This window comes from Myotis lucifugus, unplaced genomic scaffold (genome assembly GCF_000147115.1).
Source record: "Myotis lucifugus unplaced genomic scaffold, Myoluc2.0 scaffold_131, whole genome shotgun sequence".
Classification (NCBI taxonomy): Eukaryota; Metazoa; Chordata; class Mammalia; order Chiroptera; family Vespertilionidae; genus Myotis; species Myotis lucifugus.
The window spans coordinates 431931-451207 of NW_005871179.1; the positions used below are offsets into that span (position 1 = coordinate 431931).

At 41.9% G+C, this 19277-nt stretch overlaps 2 protein-coding genes and 1 long non-coding RNA gene across 6 annotated transcripts in view; 1 reads left to right on the plus strand and 2 right to left on the minus strand.

Annotated features, from left to right (window-relative positions):
- Positions 1-7442, minus strand: part of LOC102433594 (protein argonaute-3) — an 88629-nt gene extending 81187 nt beyond the window's left edge. For all 3 annotated transcript variants that reach the window (XM_006094164.3, XM_023758510.1, XM_023758509.1), the window contains exons 1-2: positions 7326-7442; positions 41-212 (exon numbers count right to left, since the gene is read on the minus strand). In XM_006094164.3, the coding sequence (XP_006094226.1) occupies positions 41-212; positions 7326-7344 (191 nt within the window). In that variant the 5' untranslated portion in view covers positions 7345-7442. The remainder of the gene's footprint in view (positions 1-40; positions 213-7325) is intronic.
- Positions 7426-19277, plus strand: part of LOC106698049 — a 31969-nt gene continuing 20117 nt past the window's right edge. The window contains exon 1 of the long non-coding RNA XR_001349337.2: positions 7426-7559. This is a non-coding gene — a long non-coding RNA (uncharacterized LOC106698049). The remainder of the gene's footprint in view (positions 7560-19277) is intronic.
- LOC102434206 (protein argonaute-1) overlaps positions 13319-19277 on the minus strand; it is a 39521-nt gene continuing 33562 nt past the window's right edge. For both annotated transcript variants that reach the window (XM_006094166.3, XM_023758511.1), the window contains exon 18: positions 13319-19217. In XM_006094166.3, coding sequence (XP_006094228.1) covers positions 19109-19217 — 109 coding nt within the window. In that variant the 3' untranslated portion in view covers positions 13319-19108. The remainder of the gene's footprint in view (positions 19218-19277) is intronic.

Genomic DNA, 19277 nt, shown 5'->3' on the forward strand with positions numbered 1-19277 from the left:
ATACCAACAGCAAAAAATCTCCATGCTTCATGATTCTTACCTGTTCACTCTCCTAGGACACTTGTCTGGTTTAATATCTACCTCATAGAGGTAGACATCAATCTTTGGGATTTCAACTTGAAAACAGTTAGCCAGCAATTTAATGGGTTTGCCCATGGTGCCATAGCCAGGTCTTCTGGGCACCATGAGTAGGGGCTGGGCCCCAACGGGTCCTGCAACAGAAGGGGGGAAATAACACTGTTACAGACTGCATTGGATAATCTTGTCAATCAGAGTATGTCAGAACTTTAAGTAAATCGGGTAATGGGGCCAAAGCCTATTGCTGAAAGATAACAATTTCTAGCATCTCTACTTCTTTCCTCCCCTATTTATTCTCCTTATTAAAACAAACATACATATAAACAAACAAAACCCTGGGTGCTCCTGGAAAATTGTTTTGGAAGGGGTAGAAAGAAGGGAGAGCAATCACACAAACTCAGGAGAACATGTACAAACACAAATCAGATCCAAAGAGTGTGATACCTAGAGCAAAACAAACTCAGAGAGTAGAATAAGAATAAATGAACAAAATAAAAACAATATACAATAAAAAGTATCAGCAAAGCACAGAATCAATTATTTGAAAAGATAAATAAAATCTATAAATCCCAGGCAACACTGATTTTTAAAATAGGAGAATTGACTTAAATAATCAATATAAGCGTGTGGGGATCATATAACTACAGATACTTAAGACGTTATAAACAGTGTTAATAAATTTAAAGGTTTGGTGAAAAAGATATATATAGCTTACTTACACATAAAAATATGTAAAATATGAAAAGTCCTCTGTTGGCAGAAATGTAAAATGGTACAGTTGCTTTGGAAAACCGTATGGTGGTTCCTCAAAACATTAAAAATAGAATAACCATAAGATTCAGCAATTCTATTTCTGGGTATCTACCAAAAAACAATGAAAGCAGGGTGTTGAAGAGATCATTATACACCTATGCTCACAGCAGCATTAGTCACAATAGCCAAAAGATGGAAGCCACTTCAATGTCCACTGATGGATAAGTGGATAAACAAAATGTGGTATATACGTACAATGGAATATTAGCTAGCCTTAAAAAGAAATGAAATTCTGACACATGCTACAACATAGATGAACCTTGTAGATTTATACTAAGTGAAATAAGTCACAGAAACACACTGTATGATTCCTATTATTAATACTACAAAGTGGAAGGATGGTTGCCAGGGACTGGGGGAAAAGGAGAATGGGGAATTGATGCTTAATGGGTACAGTTTCAGTTTTGCAAGCTGAAAACAGATCCGGAGACTAGCTGCACAACAATGTGAATGTAGTACTTATATACTATGAACTGTACACTTAAAAACTGCTAACATGGGCCCTGGCTAGTGTGCTCAGTTGTTAGAGCTTTGGCCCACACACTGAAGAGTGGAGGATTCGATTCCCAATCAAGGGCACATACTTGGGTTGCAAGTTCGATCCCCTAGACCCCAGTTGGGATGTGTGCAGTGGGCAACCAATCAATTGATGTGATCTTTCACATCAATCTCTCTCTCACACATAAATCTCTCTTTCCCTCCCTCCCTCTCTTCCATTCTCTCTAAGAATCAATGGAAAAAATATCCTTGGATGAGGATTAACAACAACAACAAAACCTGCTAAAATGGTAAATTTAACATTATGTATATTTTATCACAGTTAAAAAAAACCTAAGTGATACCTAACATTAAGTTTTTAAAGCTCAAAATGTTGTAGCTTTGTTAAAATTCAAATGATAAATTCACTTAATAAATTAATAACTATTATCTCTGAATGAACTTACATTTAAATATCTGAGAAGGACTGTAACTATTTGAAAAAAATGAAATCCACAATTAAAAATATCCAACAATTCCACTTCTGGGTATTTAGCTGAAGAAAATAAAAACACTAACTTGATGCTCAGCCAGCATGGCTCAGTGGTTGAGCATCAATTAATGAACCAGGAGGTCATGGTTCGATTCCTGATCAGGGCACATGCCTGGGTTTTGGGCTTGATCCCCAGTATGGGACCATGCAGAAGGCAGCCGAACGATAATCCTCTCTCTCTCATCATTGATGTTTTTGTCCCTCCCTCCCTCTTACTTCCTCTCTGAGATCAATAAAAATATGTTTAACAACAACAAAAAGAAATAAGAGAAAACATTGGTTGCCCCCTGGTGGTCAGTGTGGGAGCGCCACTCAGCCAGAAGCCAGGTTCACGCCTCTCCCACCTCCGCGGCAGCGCTAAGGAGCAGCAAGCAGGTGGGCGGTAAGGAGCGGTAAGGATCCCGGACTGTGAGTGGGATCCCAGGCTGCAAGAGGGATGTCTGCCTGCCAGCACAGGCTGATCCCCAGGGGGAGATCCCCTGAGGGGTTCTGGGTAGGCAGACATCCCCCGAGGGGTCCCAGATTGTGAGAGGGTACAGGCTGGGCTGAGGGACACCCCTCTCCCCCACACAAATTTCATGCACCGGGTCTCTAGTTTTAGGTATAAGAAAATGTTTTGTAAAATTAACAAAATATTTAATTCACCTTTCAAGTAGACCCTCAAGTATTTTAAGACTATGGAAACCAATGTGAAAAAAGATAGTTGTGATATAAAGCAACATAGTATTAAACTAGAATCTAATAGCTTATGACAATTTGGCAAGAATTCTACTCTGAGCTAGGGTTTTTCCATATACAACAGAGAATTCTTCCAGGAAATGCGTCCCCTCCACAGGGCCCTGGACTTCTGTCTAGGCATACTATCAGGCCAGGCTTACAAAATCAAATAAATACAATGTTCCCAGTGGAAAAAAATAGATATAAATTAATTCTAAAATACCAACTTATTATATAACATTCCAAGCAAAATTAAGTAGTATCTAGAAATCATTTCATTCATTCTAACTGCTTTCCTAAATTACTTAATGTCTTAAATATTTTTAAACTAATAGATTAGTTTGGAATTTGGTTTAAAAATTTAAAGAGTGGTTATATCAGGGGGATGGAATCATGAGTCTTAATCATGTTAAATGAATTATATCAGGGTTACGTGTATGTTCTTTTTTTCCTGTAAAGTCTGTTTAGAAGAAAAAAGTTATTACTTGCCTCCTTTTTAGTTTTTCCCCAGGGTATTCTATCAACTGTCAGAAAAATTAAATTTTAAAACAAAAATTAAAGTAATCTTGTATATTTTTATAAATGTATAAATAAATTCAATTTGCTGCCAATCAAGAACAGCAAATAATAGAAAAAAAAATGTTTTAATGGCCACTCTAGAGTAGCACAAAGTAAAATCTAAGTGACAACCAAGTTTAAAAAACAAAAAACAAAAACTCTCCATGTTCAAAATTCATGCCCTCCCAGAGCAGCATTTTTATATTTTTTCAAGGCAAAATTCTACAAGAGAGAAAAATTTATATAATAAAAACATTTCCCAAAGTGATTAAAGATTTATTTTATATATTCAACTGACAACCTAACGGCATTATATTATTTTGTATTTTGAATCCACTTTTACCAACCTCATTTAAATCAAACTTCCATACATAAAATTTTGTTTCTTTGAAACTTGTTCTCAAATGATTTTTCTTGATTTTTATTATTAAAGAATGCAGAGCCCTAAAACAACTATTGTTCAAACACGAATTTAAAAGTACAACTAAGAAACATAGTCTATTCACTTTTGCAAGACTATATAAGACAATTACCAAACTTTTCAAATCAATTTGCGTATCATTAACTTAAGGTAAAAGTAAAATTTTTTTCTTCTATTGGTAGAAGACTAGTAGAATTCCATCGGCCCTAAACAGTCGTCTGACTTTACCTAAAAAAACAAACTAGAATAGTATGGTCTTAAAAAATAGCTCCTCAGGAGAAGTAAAACCTCAATGAATATTTGTTTCCCCTACCCCCACTTTATTTGGAACTAAAACATAACATATACTCTTAGTCCAGCTGTAATTAAACCATAAAAAATAGGATTTCCTTAGAAGTTCTCCTAACTAAGGAATGATAGGCTCAAATGCTAACTGTTGATTATTATTATTTAAAAACCAATTGTGCCAGTTTTATTTAAATAAAAGTTCACATAGGACTAGGTCAGTAGTTTGTATAGGATATCCTTAAAAATCACTTAAAAGATTTCATGCAAAGGGAAGAACAGAGAAATATTAACTTTTAGTGAGGAATGATTCACCAAGAGACAATTACATAGTATTTGTATTCAAAGGCTCTAATGTGAATAAATTTAAGTTTTCTATGTATCCACTTAACAATTAGAAATTAAAATATCTTGTCATAAGAGGTCTGAGGATATTCACACATAAGAAAAACTTAGAAAAGACTTGGAGAGCCAAGATCCAACATTGATTTCATAGACAATTAAAGAACATTTACATTTAAAATGATTAAAGATTTTAGATGCAAAATCCACTTGGGGTGCTAAACACACAATACAATATACAGATGATGTATTATAGAACTGCATACCTGAAACCTACATAATTTTATTAACCAACTAGAGGCATGGTGCACGAATTCGTGCACGGGTGGGGTCTCTCAGCCTGGCCGACAATTGAGGCCTATACTCCCCCCGCCCGCCCCCTGCTGGCTGGGGGGAGGGGCCATGGGAGGTTGGCTGTGGGAGCGCACTAACCACCAGGGGGCAGCTCCTGAGTTGAGCGTCTGCCCCCTGGTGGTCAGTGCGCATCATAGCGACTGGTCGACTGGTTGTTCCGGTCATTCAGTCATAAAGGTTACTTAGGCTTTTATATATATAGAAAATAGATGTCACTCAATAAATTCAATAAAAAGTAAATGCTAAGTTAAAATAAAAAGTTTAAACCAAACAATATATCTGTCAAATTCTTGATTTAAAACGTAGTTGCACATTTTCCCTAATATATAGTTTTAATTTCATGTGCAGCAAAAATTGCATGTAAGTTACAGGAAGAATGAAAATTTTGTTTTTGATGATGACACCCTTAAGACAATTATACCTTATCTTCATTTGAGATTATAGTCAATCATGTATAAACTGCACTTAAAATAAACTTTGCATTTCAAGATGTCTAATTCTTAGCTCAAGAATTCACAGGAGCATTTACTGAATCATACTTGGCTAGTTGGACAGTTGACTAGGTGGTTTGACTTTAGAAGGATTTTCTAAGATGTTGTTCATATACTGGGCATAATTTCATATAAAAAACCCCAAGGAGAAAAAGAAAAATATCTTTGAAATTTTTTTGAAATATTAGGATGATTAACAAAGTGTTTTTAAGTTTTATGTTTTGTTTTCCAGGCTTGACAACAGGATAGTTACGTAAGTTACGTAAAAATCACCTATATCCACAAATCATCACAGTCTCTAAAAAGTATAGTAGAAAGTTAAAAAAAAAAGGCAGGATACAGTTTTGGAAAAACACAAACCAATGATAAACAAATAAGAGTCTAAAACTTTTCACAATCTAGACAAACTTTCCCTTTTTAAGAAGATATGAAGCCGGTTGGTGTGGCTCAACGGTTGAGTGAAGACCCATGAACTAGGAGGTCACAGTTGGATTCCCAGTCAGGGCACATGCTGGGTTTCCAGCTCCATCCCCATTGTGGGGCATGCAGGAGACAGCTGATTAATGATTCTCTCTCCTCATGATGCTTCTGTCTTTTCTCTCCCTCCCCCTTCCTCTATATATATATATATATATATATATATATATATATATATATATATATATATATAGAGAGAGAGAGAGAGAGAGAGAGAGAGAGACTTAAAAAAAGGACATATGAAGAAGGCAAAAAAAAAATATTTTTAATGGAGGGTGCAAAAGAGAAATGGCACAAATTGATTAGAGAAAACTCCATATAATAGTACTTGTAATAAAACTCCCCATCCCACCTCTACCATTGGAATGCTTTTGCACCTACTTTACAATTATACTCTTTAACCTAGTCAATAAATTATTTAACATTAAACCACCAGTTTCTTTTATATAAGCTTTTCTTTTTTTTTAAAATATATTTTATTGATTTTTTACAGAGAGGAAGGGAGAGAGATAGAGAGTTAGAAACATCGATGAGAGAGAAACATCGATCAGCTGCCTCCTGCACATCTCCCACTGGGGATGTGCCCGCAACCCAGGTACATGCCCTTGACCGGAATCGAACCTGGGACCCTTCAGTCCGCAGGCCGACGCTCTATCCACTGAGCCAAACCGGTTTCGGCTATATAAGCTTTTCTTATCTCATATTCAGGCACCTCCCAAATTGGCAAAGTGAGATGTGAAATTCAGGGGCTTATGATACCATTAGTAACAAGACACCCTCCGCCCCACCAATATTTTGAAAATTAATTTATAAGTCTGTGACAATCTGGATGAAGCAAACTTACAAATTTAGCATGTCAAGTATGAATGATCCTTTGGAAAGCAAACTGTTATGTAATGTCTACTTTATGTTCCTCAATTACTTAAGAACCATAAAGATTGCTTTTTTCTTTTAAGATAAATGCTGCCCAAATTGCATTTTTTCCTCAAGACCATCGTTTTTCCCAAGGAGAGAAAGCGGTTTTCTTAAGTGCCAAATTTCCAGGAATATGACAACTCTTCTCTAGGGAACAGAGAATGAAAAATAAAATACTGTCAGCAATTTTAAGATTCACCTCCTCACGCCAGCAATGATCCAGCCTGATATGACATTCCCAAGAGCCTCAAGAACTTACAGGGTAGGGCAAAAGTAGGTGTACAGTTGTGAGGACGCGAAAACAGTTTATTCTTGTTTATTAATTATTGTATTATTTTCCATACGGACAACTGTAAACCTACTTTTGCCCCACCCTGTATAAACCAGGCTGCCACGGACATCAGAAGAGAGCTCGGGGATGGAAGAAATGCCATCTTGCATTTGACGCTGCTCTAAACCCAAACTTAATCCTCGTCTGTTCTCTCAGTCTATCTACATAACCACCTTAAGAGGTGAGTAATAGGCGCCCAGCGCCTCGACGGGAGCACACACCGTTACATCCCCAACCCGAATACGAAAGCGATGGCAAACCCTTCTGGACTCCAGGAGGTACACCGCCGGGAGCGCCTCAAACTTCAATCCTGTGAGCAGTGTCCCCTCCCCGCAGTTTCGCCCACTCGGTGGCTCCGGGGAACTGCGGCGGGGCTACGCGGAGGTGGAGGAGGGGCCGGAGGAGGGGAGGAGACGCCCGGACCTCGGACCTCGGACCTCGCACACCGGGGTCGGGGCTGAGGGAGCGACGATGCCCCCCCCCGCTGACCCGGCCAACAGCTCTGACACTCACCTGCGGAGCCGATTTCCATTCATGGAGCTGGGGGGAGTGCTTCGAGCGAGAAGGGCGCCCGCCACTGGGGGCAAGGCGGCGGCGCAGGGGGCGACGCGGTGCGACAGGCAGTCTCACTTGGCCACCGGGCGGGGTGACCACAGTCTCTTCTCAGTCACCGCGGCGAAAACTCTCCTCGGGAGGAGCCGCCGGCGGGAGGCAGCACGCGACTAGGAGAGAAGCGCGAGACGAGAGGTGAGCTCGGTGAGGTACTAGCGTCGCCCGTGGCCGCTCACGCTCCCACTGCCTCTCCACGACTGCGGCGCCGCCGCCGCCCTCCCCGGGGGCCGGCCCCGGAAGCCCGCTTGCGTCAGTTCCGCTGCTCTGGCTAGCCCGACGCCCAGGCCTCGCGGTCCCGAGCCGTGCGGGCGCGTCGTCCGTGCGAGCAATGCAGGGGCGTCGGGGCGCTGGCGCCGAGTCTGGGCGGGGCCTGGGGCTCAAAGCGGCGGGGTGCGGGCGGGGCCGGCCCTTCTACGGTCTTCCGCTGGTTTGTGCCAGCCCGAGACAGTCGCAGGGACTACGCTCCTAGCTCCACCCGGTCTTCCTGAGGCGACGTCGCGGAGGGCGGCGTAGCTTCTCTGGGGAGGAGCCTACCTGGAGGGGCTGGTCCGAGGTGCAGAGCCCGGACCTGCAGCTGAGGGCCCCAGCAGGGCAAGGCTTGGGCTGGGCCGCCCTCATCGCTGAGTCCCTTCCTCCACGTCGTTTGGGCGGCCCCACGCGCCTCCTCAGCAGGCGATCAAGTAACCGCCACTGATCACTCTTAAGTCTACGGGGTTGCTTTGTCAACCACATTTTTTGGGGGGGGCTGGGGGGGGGGCAGGGGGGAATGTACCATTTAGCTTGGGAAAAGATGATTAAGAAACAGGACATTACACAAAGATCAGATCGAATAATTTCCACGTTTAAAACTCTTTTAATAGCGCTTGGTCACACTGAGAAGACCCAAACTCCTTTCCAGGGTCCAAACGCTGGGCTTAACGGGATCCCCGCCTTTCTGAAGCAAAACCTCATCACTATGCTAGTTACACGGTCTGCTTCGACTTCCCCCAATGGCAAAGCGCTTCTTTCCGGCTTGGGGTCCTCTGCTTCGATTCCTTGGCCAGGAATCCTCTTTCCACTCTCGCCTTTTTATACCTCAACTTAAGATTTATCTCTGAGAGGGCTTTTCGGGTATGGTGGGACACCTGTTTTTCTATTACAGTAATCCTGTCCTAATCTGTAATTTCTTTTTACTACTGCTCTCTCTCCCACTAGAATGTAAACGTTAATGGTGATACTATTTTACTCAGGCTGATAAATGATTCATGACTTTTCCCTATGTCTTTAAGCATCAGTAATGGTTAGACTTTTTAAAATCAAAGTTCATTCTTTTATTAAAGCTTAGGACAAAGAAGAAGAAAAAGTACCCTATCTTAAGTGTGCTTCCCCCCCACGCCCCAATCACTGTAGGACTTTGGATCAGTCACTTGAGTTTCTGGGCTTCAGTTTCCTAATCTAAAAAATGGAGAGAATAACATGTACCTTAGAATTGTGAAGTTAGGAAATGTAATTAAAGCACAAAGAAAACCCTCCCTAAATGTTAGTGAATTTAAAAAGTAGTTATTGTTTTGGTTACTCTTTTAGCATTTACTAAAATGCTATTATATTAACTATTTTAAAGCACTTATTAGAGGCACCTACATGTAAACACTTTATAAGTTGGATTCAAACCCACATCTGATTCCAATTCTAATTTCTTCCTTTCCATCCTTACACCTTTTACTGAAAATGCCCTCCCAAATTTAAAAATGTCAAATTTAGTGTCACCAGATGAAATACTGTATCTTCAAAATTATTTTCAATCCTTGACCGTACACAATCCAAGTCTATGGGAGCATCAAACAGAGTAAATACCAACTATTGTGCAAGGGTTTCTCACACCTTCAATCTTAATTCTGGAACTGTTTTCTAATGATGCAGGCTTCTTCGGTGTCCAGAGTAGACATGGTGATGGTGATGAACTCTGGAAGTAGGCCACTGTCTTCTTTGTTGACACTGACACTGACAGGATTTGGACCTTTCAATTGGATCCAATTTAGCAAATGTCAATGATGCCTTACCATCTACTTCTGCTATCCAGGGACCCCACCTCTTTATAGTGAGTCCATATGAAAGGCTCATGAACTGTAATATCAGGAAGTGAGAAAGCAAAAAAGTTTGAATGATTCTGCCAAAAGCAAAATTGTATGAGGCTTACTCCTGGCCATATGCACACACTATTTTTTGATAACCTCATTCCCAAATGAGTCTGCTCTTAAGGGCATACAGGAGAGTCTTTGTGCATCTTGTTAACTGTTACAGCCCCAATGCCTAGAACAGTGCCAGTGCCTGGCACATAGCAGCATTCTGTAAATAGCTGTGGGAGGGATGGATGAATGAGTGGGCTTCAATGGGGCTCAGGAAGTAGGCTAAAACTCTGCCGTTATCCCTTGAGGCACTGGCTGCTCTCAGAAGGGGGTATGAAATAGTACAGAAATATCAGGGGCAACAAAATCACTGCCCGCTGAATGTTGCATTCCTAGGCTTCCTGTCCTAGATAAACACCATCACTGGATAAGGGGAACAATTGGATGGAATCCTCTCCTCTCATATAGGCTCAAGTTAGTTGATGTGACACTTGAGTTTAAAATCTCTTCTAGACCAGAAGTTTTTAAACAGCAGAAATCAAGCTACAGGTGACTCCTGAATAACACAGGGGATAGGAGCGCCGATCCCCACACAGTTGAAAACCAGCATATAACTTTTGACTCTCCCAAGACTTAACTATGATCCTCCTTCAGGGATTAGTTCCAGGACCCCCTGCATATACCAAAATCCAAGAATGCTCAAGTCCCTTATATAAAATGGTGTAGAACAATGCATACAGTCAGCTCTCAACATATATTGAATTCCAATGGGGGATTGAAAATACTGTTTCAATCCGCAACTGGTTGACTCTGCAGGTGGGAAACCTGAAAAATACAGAAGGCTAAATACTTATTGAAAAAAATATCTGTATATTAAAAAAAAACACCTGTGCAGTTTAAGCCTGTGTTGTTCAAGGGTCAGGTGTACTTTGTACTGCAGCAGGACACAATATAAAACATACTGGCTTTCGCCCAGCCAGTGTGCTCAATGGTTGAGCATCGACATATGAACCAGGAGGTCATGGAGTTCAGGCTCAATTGCACGCAGGAAGCAGGCAATTGATGATTCTCTCATTGATATTTCTATCTCACTCCTTCATCCTTCCTCTCTTGGAAGTCAATAAAAATATATTTTTCAAAAAATATATTAAAAATAAAAACATACTGGCTTTAGAGACAGTCAGAGCTGAGGCTGTGATCCTAGAAAAGTCACTCACTCTTAGCCTCACATTCCTGATCCTTAAAAACCCAAGGACCTACGTAGAGCAGACACTGTTGGCTGGATCCCTACCCAAACCCTTATCCCTTTCTTTCTCACCTAACAGACATGACTTGTCTTTCTAATCCACATGATTTAGAGGGTAACCCCTAATTAATCTCAGCCACTCATGATGGATGATCTCATTTGCTCTGCCAATGACAGGAGTGGGAAAATGACCCATTTCTAGCAAATGAGACATGAGGCCAGATCTGCTGGGCTTCCAAGGATTTTCTCACTTTAAATGAAACACTGGAAAAAATTAGTCCCTCTTCTGTAAGACATTGTTTTGTTAGCATTTCCTTCTGGGATTATGGTAGTCATCTTGGGACTCCGAGGTGAACTAGCATGAGCGTAAACCAACACAGAGGACAGCACAGTAAAAAGATTTCAAGAACCTGGTTTTTGGTATTATCAAGCCACTGAATTAACCAAACTCGGAGCCATATTAAATGACCTCTTGTCATGTGAGTTTCCTTATTTAAGCCAACTTAATTGGGGTTTTGTTACACACAATTGAAGTTAACTGATAAGCTCCTTCACACGAAGGCTGTGAAGATGCAATTAAATAAGATACTGTACAAGACACCTAGACAAGCACTTCAAAGTACCCAAGCCCCTCCTTCTTTCCCAGTGCATTTCCATTAACAATTCACAGGCCTTTTTCAAAAAACTGGCTGGGAGCTCTCACTGACTCTTTTAAGAGGAAAGTTTCTTGCCTTCAGAAGGTGGAGAAGAGTGATGGAGGGCTCCCTACCAAGGTCCCTCAAGATTTCTTTGTCCCCAAAAGACATTGTCAAGAAGGATAGTAGTGAAACTGATACAGCCCAGAGCCAGAGGACAGTGTGTAAGCCATGCTGGCCTAAAAAACCTAAATATGCTATGCTGGAGAAGACAGTTATGGTGCTTAAGTGGAGAACTTCTAAAATGTACCTCATCCCCAGCAAGTCCACTTTTCCAGATCCTCCTCCTTGACACAGCTGCTGTACAGAAGTGCTTCTGTCATGCTCTGTGCACCTTCTAAGCTTGCCAGGTTTCCTCAGCCTATAGCCAGAGGAATAAATGTCTTCAAAGCTAGAAACAAATAGGGAGAGCTATTTGCTACAATTCAATGTTACCTGCCATTCAAGCAGTACAGACAGCAGTCTGAGGATGGCCCAGACTTATCACGTGAAAATAGTCTTCTCTTTGCACTATAGCCCTTTTCTTTAGCCACCAAACCCTAATTGCCATGAGATTCCTCTGTCTGCTAAGCCAAGAGATTCCCAACAAATACCCAGCCTCACTCTGCCTCAAGACACTTATAGACAAGAATGCCCTACAAAAATATGTTGCCAATTTATAGGGCAGAGGGAAGGCTCAATCAATATTGAAAAACGGACGTCTATGGGTGCAAGGAGCCTTAATTCAAACCCTTGAGCTCCAGAACCAGACAAATCAGGCCTTGGGATCACACCATATTTTTCACTTTAGTAACAACCAACAGTCATTCTGAAACCTTTTTTAAAACATCAATCATTTTTTTTAACGTTTTAAATTTTATTTTATTGAGTTTAGAGAGACAGAGGGAGGGAAGAGAGAGATATCGATGTAAGAGAGCAACATCGATTGGTTGCCTACTGCATATGCCCCGATAGAAAATCGTACCTGCAATCTGGGTATGTACCCTGACTGGAAATTGAACCATTGACTTTGACCTTTCAGTGCTTGGGACAATGCTCCAATCAACTAAGTCACATGGGCCAGGGCTAACATCAATCATTTTTAAAACTGAAATTTATGGCGAAGTGTCATAATGATCATCCTCCCACTTGCTCTACTAAATACTTCACTTCTATTTTATGAAGGGTCATAAATTTAAGCCTTATTTCAACTGGGAAATCTCTCTTCCATCTTCCAATCTGCTCTTTAAGTTCAACCAATCTTACTAACCCTTGCTGCTAAAAAAGAACATGGGTTGGGCTGTCTTGCACTCAAGGGACTCTGGCAGGTGGTAGCCACAGGTTAGTTCTGCAATTTGAAAAGTCACAACACTTGGCCTCCAGAGGAATGCTAGGCCCACTTACACACACTAGGTGCCACTGAACATTTCTCAATGGGCTCTGTGCCAGAATCTTCTGTGAGTAATCTTCCCTCAGAGTAACAATGTTTTAGCAGTACCAAGGAGCTTACATGCTTGACAATCGTGCCATCAGCTGAAGGTACCAAAACCACAGAATCTCCATGTTGAGTGAGAGTGAGAGTGAGAAAAGATTATGATAATCTGGCTAAGTTTCTGCTTACCTGAAGATTCAGAAATGCTGACTCCATCCTGTACACTCAACTCAGTATCATCTTGATTCCCCACTGCCCACACCCCCCCTGTATTCATAAACCACAAATTTCTAGCTCATTTTAATTCTATTCATATATGTTATAGCCCTAAAATGACAAAAGTGAATAGAATGTAATTTCTGCTCCTAGTTCACAGGCGCTGGGGGACAAACTGCTAAGTGCTATAGAGTGCACTGGAACATCATCTATGATACTGGTTAGGAACAAATTTAAGTTTGTTTATTTTATTCTCTTACAAGTATCTCCCGAGAACAGGAGGAAGCTGGAAGTGGTGGTGATGGTTTTGGTGAACAACTTGGAAGACCTAATCTTAGCCTTATTCAAGTTAGTTTTCTCCAATGCTCATTTTCAAGAAATATTGGAGAATGACCATAAAGTTCTAAAATCCCAGAGAAGATGGGGTAGAGGATGGTAAGCTGAGTTGAAAAAATACCCTTCTCACTGCAGCAGTTCAGGTTGTTAATTGGATTCTATCCCACTCTCTTGATTTTTCTCCCACCTCATTAAATCAGCCAAAAAATACAAAATTAGTGATATGACAATCATCTTATATTCTGCTTCCTCTCTTCATCATTTAAATGGTGTTTCCTAGAGTTGTATACAATGTTTTTCTCACTCTACTCTTTTTCTAAACCATCTGGTTCATTCCTATGGCTTTAACTATCAACTATATAAGTATGAATCCCATATCTATAATTGCAGTTTTGTAGTTTTCCCTGAGCAACAAAACATAAATGTTTACTGGAAAGCTTAACCTCATTTCCCCATGGGAACCTCAAAACTCAGTCTATACAAGGCTAATGGTCTTTCTTCACAAAATTCATTAGCTTTCTTCTATAGTCTCCGCTCTTCCCATCTCGGTTAGAAGAATGCCCCAATACACTCACTTGCTCAATTGGAAACTATTCCTCTCTTCCCCTTCCATCATCCATTCAGTCCCATTAATTCTATCTCCTGAGTGTTTCTCAAATCTGCCCTTTCCTATCTTCATGGCTAAAGCCTGACAGCCTTGTTCCAATCCCTCATCATCTCTCTTATGTACCAGGGGGACCATTTGACTACTCATATCCTCAACCAAACTTTAAGCTCCTTATTTTTAAATTGTGCCTGCCCTTCCCTCAAAAATACTGCTGGTCACGGTACTTGTTGAAGAATAAGTGGAGGCCCTGTGAAGTGTGATTACACACAATATGCAGTTTCAACATTCTGGAATTTGTTCTACCCACTTTTCCTCCTTTAGAAGTAATGGTTCTGCTCTTGTAAAAATCTATTTTTCTAACCTAAAATCTATCAGAGATGTAATTAATTCCAACAGTTTGCTTTGCTGATAGGAAAAAAGAGAGACCGCACTTTAGAAACAGAAGCCACTGTTGTTTTTATAAAACACAGAATTGTGCTGCTGCTGTTGCTTGGTTTAGAAGGAACTGTACATTACAGCTGCTGGGATAATTTTACAATAGACTGGACAAGGTACAGCTCAAAGCAGGACACAAACACAAGTCTCAAAGGGAAACAAATGCAAACAAGTACACAGCTGTGGGGCTCCAGGGACATTTCCCTATCCATGCTGGACTTGAGAAGAATAAAAGTTCAGAAACTAAAGTGGAACCCAGAGTAGTCACACATGCCCACCAGATGGCTGCTAAGTGCCAACATCACACACCATTCAGGTTGGACTGTGTTCATAGGAAAGTCATTTCATTTTTCCTTATTGCTACTACACCAGGGGACATGGTGCATTCGATATATTGTCATTACTTGCACAATCCTTGGAGAGTTTATTTTCCTTTTTAAAGTAGGAAATCTGCTTTCCCCATCTTATTCTGATTTTTGTTTGTTTGATTTGAGCCATTCCCTCCGCTCCCTTTCTTGGGCTCCCAAACAGCAGCCAGAGGTTCTAAGTCAGTAGGAGTAGAGTAAGAGGAGAGCACCAATCTAGCCTCTCCCTGCTCAGGGAGAAGGCAAGTCCTAATAAATGGGGGAAAGAGAAAACCAGAGCATCCCTTCTCCCCAATCTGCTTAGAAGGCCAAATAGAAAAGAGTGCCCTGCACATCCCTGCCATGATCAGACTTTAAAAAGGAAGGCATCCCAGCTACCATCCTGGATTGGCCTAGGCCCAATAAATATAAATAAAAACAGCTTCCTCCAATGTAGTCTCCAAAATTGCATTTTGGCTAGTTTGAGATGACTTTCTACCCTGAAGGAGAAAGAACTTCCATCTTTTGTTACACACGATGCAAGGTCTAAAACACTGCCCTACCTGCCTTGCAGATATTCCAGGGGCCAGCTAAGAAGTGTTTCCTTGGCTGCCCATCTTGAGTACTGAGTCTCATTTACAGAATTCTGGACAAGAAAAGGAAAACTCCAAGAACACTGTTGCTTAGCCAAAGAGGAACTATCTACTAAGTGGGAACCAGGAGTTTTTTAGGGAGGTTTTACAACTTTATGTACCTTCTTGTTCAGCATTATTCTAAGCCTAAATACCCAGCAACAATAGCCCAGGCTTATCTCCAAAGACCAATAATAGCACCTCAACTCTCAATCGGTCAGGCTGGACTGGAAAAATGATAAATGAGCAGTGCTCTCCTTTCCTACCTTTTATCCAAATTCTCTCCATTCTCTTCCCATCACTCTCTTTTTCCTCTATGTCCATCCCCTGACCCTCAACCCTGGATACCCAAGTAGCTCAATCCTAACAAGTCCTTAGAATAGGGAAGCCCCAGGTAGAGAAAAATGGAATAATATCTAGGAAAAGCAATGTGAGAAATCAACTCCAAGGAGTGGACAGGTGTGGAAGTTGCCAGAAGCCTCTGATTTCATACCATTTGGGCAGGCCTGCTGCTCAGACCTATTGTAAGCTTGAGGGCAGTCCAGCCCAAAGAGGACATCACTGGGCTTGGGGAACAGATTCTTGGTCTTCTGTAGCCAAGGAGCTAATAAGCTTGACCTTGTCAGCTAACAGAGGGATCATTATAGCCATGCAGAGAATTCATCATCAGGAAAGCAGATCAGCAAGCAAGCTGACTAAATAGGAAAAAAAAGAAAAGAAAAGAAAAGAAAAGGAAGCCAGGGAAAGAGAGAATAGGAGAAGCAAGGTAAAGATTGGAATAAAGGGAGCAAGAGACTTGTCTAAAAGATGAGGCTGGGGTCATCCCACGCTTCATCAGAGCTTAAGTGAGTCACACTACCTAAAACAAATCCAAGAAAGCCAAAGCTTGTTGCCAACACCAGTTCCCAATCTGCATGCACTACCTTTCAAACAAGAATAATCCTCAAAGTCAAGGATATTTTTCAAGTCTCAAAGATTTAAAAAAAAAAAAGTCAAAGCAAGAAGTCATTTTCTTGCCATTGCCCAAGCTGCTGCTCTTGCTTTTATTTCTTGAGTGGTATGTGCAATGCCAAAGGGCTAAAAAATGCATTTCAAGCCCCAGCTCCAAACCCAACTGGAAAGAGTGAGGCAAAAAGAAAAAGGAAAGAACACAAACTTGTGGCCGAGAGTAGGTGGCTACCACCAGCTCCCTGTGGATATTTGCAAATGCTGGTGAATGACTGGAACCTCCAGGAATAGTGCCCTGATCCTAGCCCCAAAATGCACCCAAGAAGAGAACATGCAGAGCCCAATGTTCAAAGAGAGCTCCCCTCCTCTAAGGGTGACTGAACATGAAGTAGACAGTATATGAAGGCGATGGACAGGGCAGATGGAGTGTTGGCATCACTCTCTTTAGGCACTTGTGTAAGGAATGTAGGCTGTCCAGTGAACTAACTCCTCCCAGAGTCCTCCATTCTATTCTTCAGCTGGGTTGTGCCCATGGGGCACCCAATGCCATAGCCAGTAGGAAAGTAAAGGAGGAGTTACTCAACAGTCCTGATGCCTTCCTCTATAATCAATGTTTGTGCTACGTTTTGTGAAGTCATTGAACAAAGTAGCCAACCAGAATGAAACCTGGGAGAGACTGTTTTGCATAGGAAATCTGGGTCTGTATTAGGGCTGTTGGGGAGGGGAAATGGTAGCTCTCACTGCACAGGCCCGGATTCACACTGGCCTTCCTCTGGCTGGCCTCCAAGCCTGAGCTAGGTCTAAAGTGTCATGGCTTTATCACCAGATTGGGGCAAACCCAAGCCCAAGCTCCTTAAAAAAAGGAATTTCCACACCAAAGCTGCACGTTCTCATCCCAAGCAGTGGGAAAGGGGAAAATGAACAGTCAAGGAAAGAGGGGGCCTTGCCTCAAGGCCAGCAGGCACCAAGCTACAACCCCCTACTTTTCCAGTTTTACAAGCCAGCCAAACCCCATCTCTATGCAGGGAGGAAAAAAAAAAAAAAAAAAAGCCCATGCCACCCACTCACATGCCCTAGTGGGAAACCAGGAAAAATTCATTTGTGTAAACAGAAGCAAAAGGGAGCAGCAAAATCCCCCAGACTATTCACAGGACACACTGGAATCTGGGATGAGCCAAAGTGTCAGAGGACAATCCAGAGGGAAAGGAAGATGCACTTGCAGAAAAGAGTGCAGGGCAGAGGGCAGTGCAGAGGAGGGAGCCTGTAGCAAGAAAAAGGTATTTTCTGCACAGAGGAAAGATGAAGCCTGAGCCCCACATTGGGGAGACAACCACCCTTACTTAGCCAGGCCAAAGAACAAGTCAGGTACATTGTTCTTTTTAATGGCTCAATGTTTCTGGGATGTAAACTCATTGGGCATTGGAAGGATATCAAGATTTTGGCAATAAACTCAAGTTATGGTATAAAAATAGCATTTAGTTTTTGCTCTTTTTTCTTATTTTAGACCTAAGGATCGTTTGTTATAAGACACCCCAATTTAAAAATATTGAAACATAAGAGACTTGACCATTTGGGAAAAAGAAGCCAAGAGTGAGAAAAAACTATGTAAGTAACTCCAGACCCAGGCAGGTGGGAGGGTCAGGGTAGGACAGGGAAGAAAGGAGGCATAGCCAGTCATCTCAGCAGCTCCATAGACTTGTCAGGTCTGAAAGTGCAAATGTCAATGGATTTTAACCATCTTGAGGTTATAATATTTTTAAAAGCTCAATGAATATGGAAGTCAATTGCTTTAAATGCAAAATAGTTGGCGCTCTGGCTGGAGGCTTGTTGGGTTAGGAGTATTTCTTCCCCATTTACCTCCTGTCCCACCCCTACCCCATCCCCCCAAAGAAAGGTACAAAAGGTTGCAGTTCTGCAGCATTACCGTTACAGGGAAGGCACTGGTTACCCACCAGCAGGCGGAAGGAAGACAGGGTTGTGTCACTTCAGAGCTAAGTGCCATAGTGCCTTAAGTCTTATTCGGGGCTGGATGTCTGTCAGGGAGGTGTAAGGTAGGGTAGGAAAATTGGAAAGAAAGGAATAGGGAAAGGGGGGTGGCAGCAGGGGGAGGAGCAACCAAAATCATTAGCATTAAAAAATCTTCCTACAAACTGGATTCTTAACCCATTAAAACATCTTGTATCCTAAAATATTGATCTGGGTCTGGTTTCGTTTTTCTTCTTAAACAAATCTAGACCTTTTCTGATTAAGGCTCCTAAAAAATCCTTCCCTCCTCCCACCCACTTTTTCAAGCCCCTCACTTTCCCATCTAAAGTATCAAACCCAAACCTACCAGCTTTTGTCCACAGGAATGTAGAGCCGAGCCGACCTTACCAAGCTGTCAGGCATGAGTCTTTAGCACTGTGAGTCACGTGAGACACCTGTGTGTATGGTGGGCACTGGTGCTGCCCGTCTTGGTCCAGTGGGGTCAGGGTCAGATGTGACAAGATGGGGTGAAGGGTATGAGGTGAATATCAGAAATTTCTGGCTGGTGGTCTGGCTTACTGGCCCTGTTCCCCACCCTTTTGTTCCATCTGTAGAAGGAAACAAGGCCTTCTGCACTCCTCCCTACCCCACCTCCCTCCTCCCTGATTCCTCTGGATTTGGGTGGCATAGCTCTTGGGGCTTGGAAAACTTTCTTCTATCCAGTGAGGTAACAGCGTTCTGCCTTCAAGCGAAGTACATGGTGCGCAGAGTATCCTGGTGAACCTGCACGGCTTTGGCCAGGGCCTGGGGGTCCCGCCCATTGCTCTGCCCTGATATGTGGCTCCCCTCTCCACTGAAAAGAAAAAAATGAAAGAAGTTCTTCCTGGTAATGCCAATTCCCATACCAGCTTAA